The sequence below is a fragment of the Gavialis gangeticus genome, unplaced genomic scaffold, assembly GCF_001723915.1.
Source record: "Gavialis gangeticus isolate Ggan-Ray unplaced genomic scaffold, GavGan_comp1, whole genome shotgun sequence".
In the NCBI taxonomy this organism is placed as follows: domain Eukaryota; kingdom Metazoa; phylum Chordata; order Crocodylia; family Gavialidae; genus Gavialis; species Gavialis gangeticus.
In genome coordinates this window covers 46509281-46512103 of record NW_017729006.1, presented here as the reverse complement: position 1 = coordinate 46512103, position 2823 = coordinate 46509281, and the positions used below count along the sequence as shown (strand labels likewise).

The 2823-nt window shown below is 43.1% G+C and overlaps 1 protein-coding gene across 3 annotated transcripts in view; it reads left to right on the top strand.

Annotated features, from left to right (window-relative positions):
- Positions 1-2823, top strand: part of TEX10 (testis expressed 10) — a 157836-nt gene that overhangs the window by 131736 nt on the left and 23277 nt on the right. For all 3 annotated transcript variants that reach the window (XM_019509167.1, XM_019509169.1, XM_019509168.1), the window contains one exon: positions 1071-1151. In XM_019509167.1, the coding sequence (XP_019364712.1) occupies positions 1071-1151 (81 nt within the window). The remainder of the gene's footprint in view (positions 1-1070; positions 1152-2823) is intronic.

Genomic DNA, 2823 nt, shown 5'->3' with positions numbered 1-2823 from the left:
CTCACCACATGGGCCTTGATTTGCCACGCCCCTTCCCTGCTCCCCTTCCACCACAGTAGACTTACCAGCTGGATGCAGCTCTTCAAGCTGCCGAGTTGTGAATCAGAAATTGGATTGGTATCGACCAATGTGCCTGCTTAAAAACTGGCTATTGGTATCAGCCCCCAGAATCTCTTATCATGCATCCCTAAATTTTTTAACTGTGAAGACAGTCTCAGGTTATTTTTCGTTATTTTGTTCTGGCAATTCTCTTGGCAAGGAAGATGGCTTATTTATGCCTGGCTGTGTCAGTAGCAAGATATTTCAGATAACTTATAAATCAAGATTCGTCTTCCTAGTACTTTTTTTTTTTTATCAGCTCTCAGTGGGACATATTTTTGGTAGGGTAGAGAAAAGGCAAGATAGGATGCAACTTTATTTTGGTCTTCTACTTTTCCCCTCGTGTTTTTCTTTCCTTTCTTTTTGGTCGGGGTGGGCAATTATTTTGGGTGGAGGGCCGCTTACTGAGTTTTGGCAAGCCATTGAGGACTGCATGACAGGCAGCCAGGGGCAGATAAATATTTATTTTCTACATTTTTAGGGGCCTGGTGGGCTGCATCCAGCCTGCAGGATGCATTTTGCCCACCCCTGCTCTTGGTGCTCTTCCTGCTTGAGTCAGTTATTTGAAGAGGAATTTTACAAAAATCTTCAGCCAATGGGAAGAGGGGTATAGATAGCTTTGCTGCAACTTCCTAGTCAATGGATTTTCTTTTTCTTTTTTTGTCTTCACAGTAGTCAAAGTTCTAAAGGGAGAGTAGAAGTACATTTTTTTTTCAGGATAGGAAAAAGGAGAAAAATGAGCACACTTTTTTGCTATATGACCATCTTTTTAACATTGACCGCTTAATCTTATCAGTTTTACATTTGTAATTAAAAAAAACAGCGAGTACCTCAAGAAAGAGAACTGTTGTGGTCCATATATGACTCCCATCCATATGTCTGTGTATATGTGAGATGCAGAGAACGTTTGTTTTTATATTTATGTAATCTGATACAGAACTCTAACTTTTATTTTTTTTCTATTAAAACAGGTGGTGTGTCACAGCTTGTCTACCATTCCTTCACGAAGTCAGTGTTTTGATATTCTTCAGAGTGGCATCTGTAAATACTTGGTAAATCGCTTTTTTTTTTACTTCTGTCCAAATACATATGCACTTTAAAGCAGTTCATAGTAATCTTTATAATATTAACTCTTGTACCCAGTGCTCCAGTATGGCAACACAGCTGAAACAAATATTTTCAATTCCAAGGTTCTCAAAAGGAACTAAACTTTGCTTACCCGTCTTAAAGAGGCCTGTTGTTTTTTTTTCCAGAGGACTGATGTTCAATACTTTCTGAGAACTTGGTGCCATTTTCAAATTAGATTAACAGAAACACAGGCGATGGACAGATTCAACAGCTGAAGCACTTCAAACATCTCTGAAGCACTCTAGAAATGGCTGGCGTGCTCCAAAAAACCCTACGTACTATTTTGGAAACACTTCCATTTTGAAGCTGTTTTGGTTACTCCCGTATGCTATAGGGAGTGTAATAGTGGGCTGTTAGTCATCAAGCATTCCACAGTGCTGTGCATCCTACCTTGGAAATTTATTGGATCAAGGCTTCCATTGGAAATGATGACTTTCACGTACAGCTGTGTTCTGTTCTCCAGTTAGGAGTTGTTTGTAGACTTTGAGCTTATACATTCTGGCAAACACTTGAGTTATTTCAGAGCAAAGGCTTATTTTGCATTTCTAGTACTGGGTTTTCCTGCTGATTTAGCTGCTTCTCTGGGACTGTTAATCACATTGCTGATAATGACTAGGAGGTAGATGTTGGTAGTGGTGGCTGTCCCTTGATTCAAGGATGATCTCTACCACAGCTCACTGACATGCCTTGAGGTGATTCCAGAGTGCAATCCTTGAGCCACAGACCCATCCGTAAAAGTTGTAGGTTTTTCTTCAGGGTTAGAGTAGGCTGTAGGTTAGGATGTCTCTTTTTCCTTCCTCTGTGTTCTCTTCTCTGCTTCGAGGGCAAGATGCTTTGCCTCGAAACAGGTTGCCGATTGGTAGGGGTTATGGTGCCATTGGAGTTGGTCAGCAGCCAGCTCTTCCTAGCTCTTAATGTCGACTTCAGTTTTCTTGAGGTATGCCATCATTGTGTCCTTGTAGAGTTTCTTTTGGCTACTGCAAGATCTCAGGCCATTACTTAAAGCTGCAAGTAGAACACTTTTGGGAGTTGAGAGTTGGGCACCACATACACTGTCTGGTCCAACAAGCTTTATGCTTGAGGATCACTGACTCCATGCTGGCAATATTGGATTCAGCAAGGATCATAGAATCATAGAAGTAGGGTCAGAAGGGACCTTATAGATCTTCAAGTCCGACCCCTGCCTGGGCAGGAGAAAAAACTGGGCTCAAATGATTCTAGCCAGGTAGGCACCAAGCCTCCTCTTAAAGACCCCCAGGGTAGGAGCCAGCACCACTTCCCTTGGAAGTTGGTTCCAGACCCTAGCCGCCCTGACTGTGAAGTAGTTCTTACGGATGACTAATCTAAACCTACTCTCCAACAACTTGTGGCCGTTATTCCTTGTTATGCCAGGGGGCGCTAGGGGAAACCAGGTCTCTCCCAAACCCTTCTGGTCCCCACTAGTGAGTTTATAGATGGTCACCAGGTCCTCCCTCAGCCTTCTCTTGTGAAGGCTGAACAGGTTCAGGTCCCGCAGTCTCTCATTGTAGGGTCTGCCCTGTTGTCCCCGGATCATGCGGGTGGCCCTCCTCTGGACCCTCTCAATGTTGTCCACAT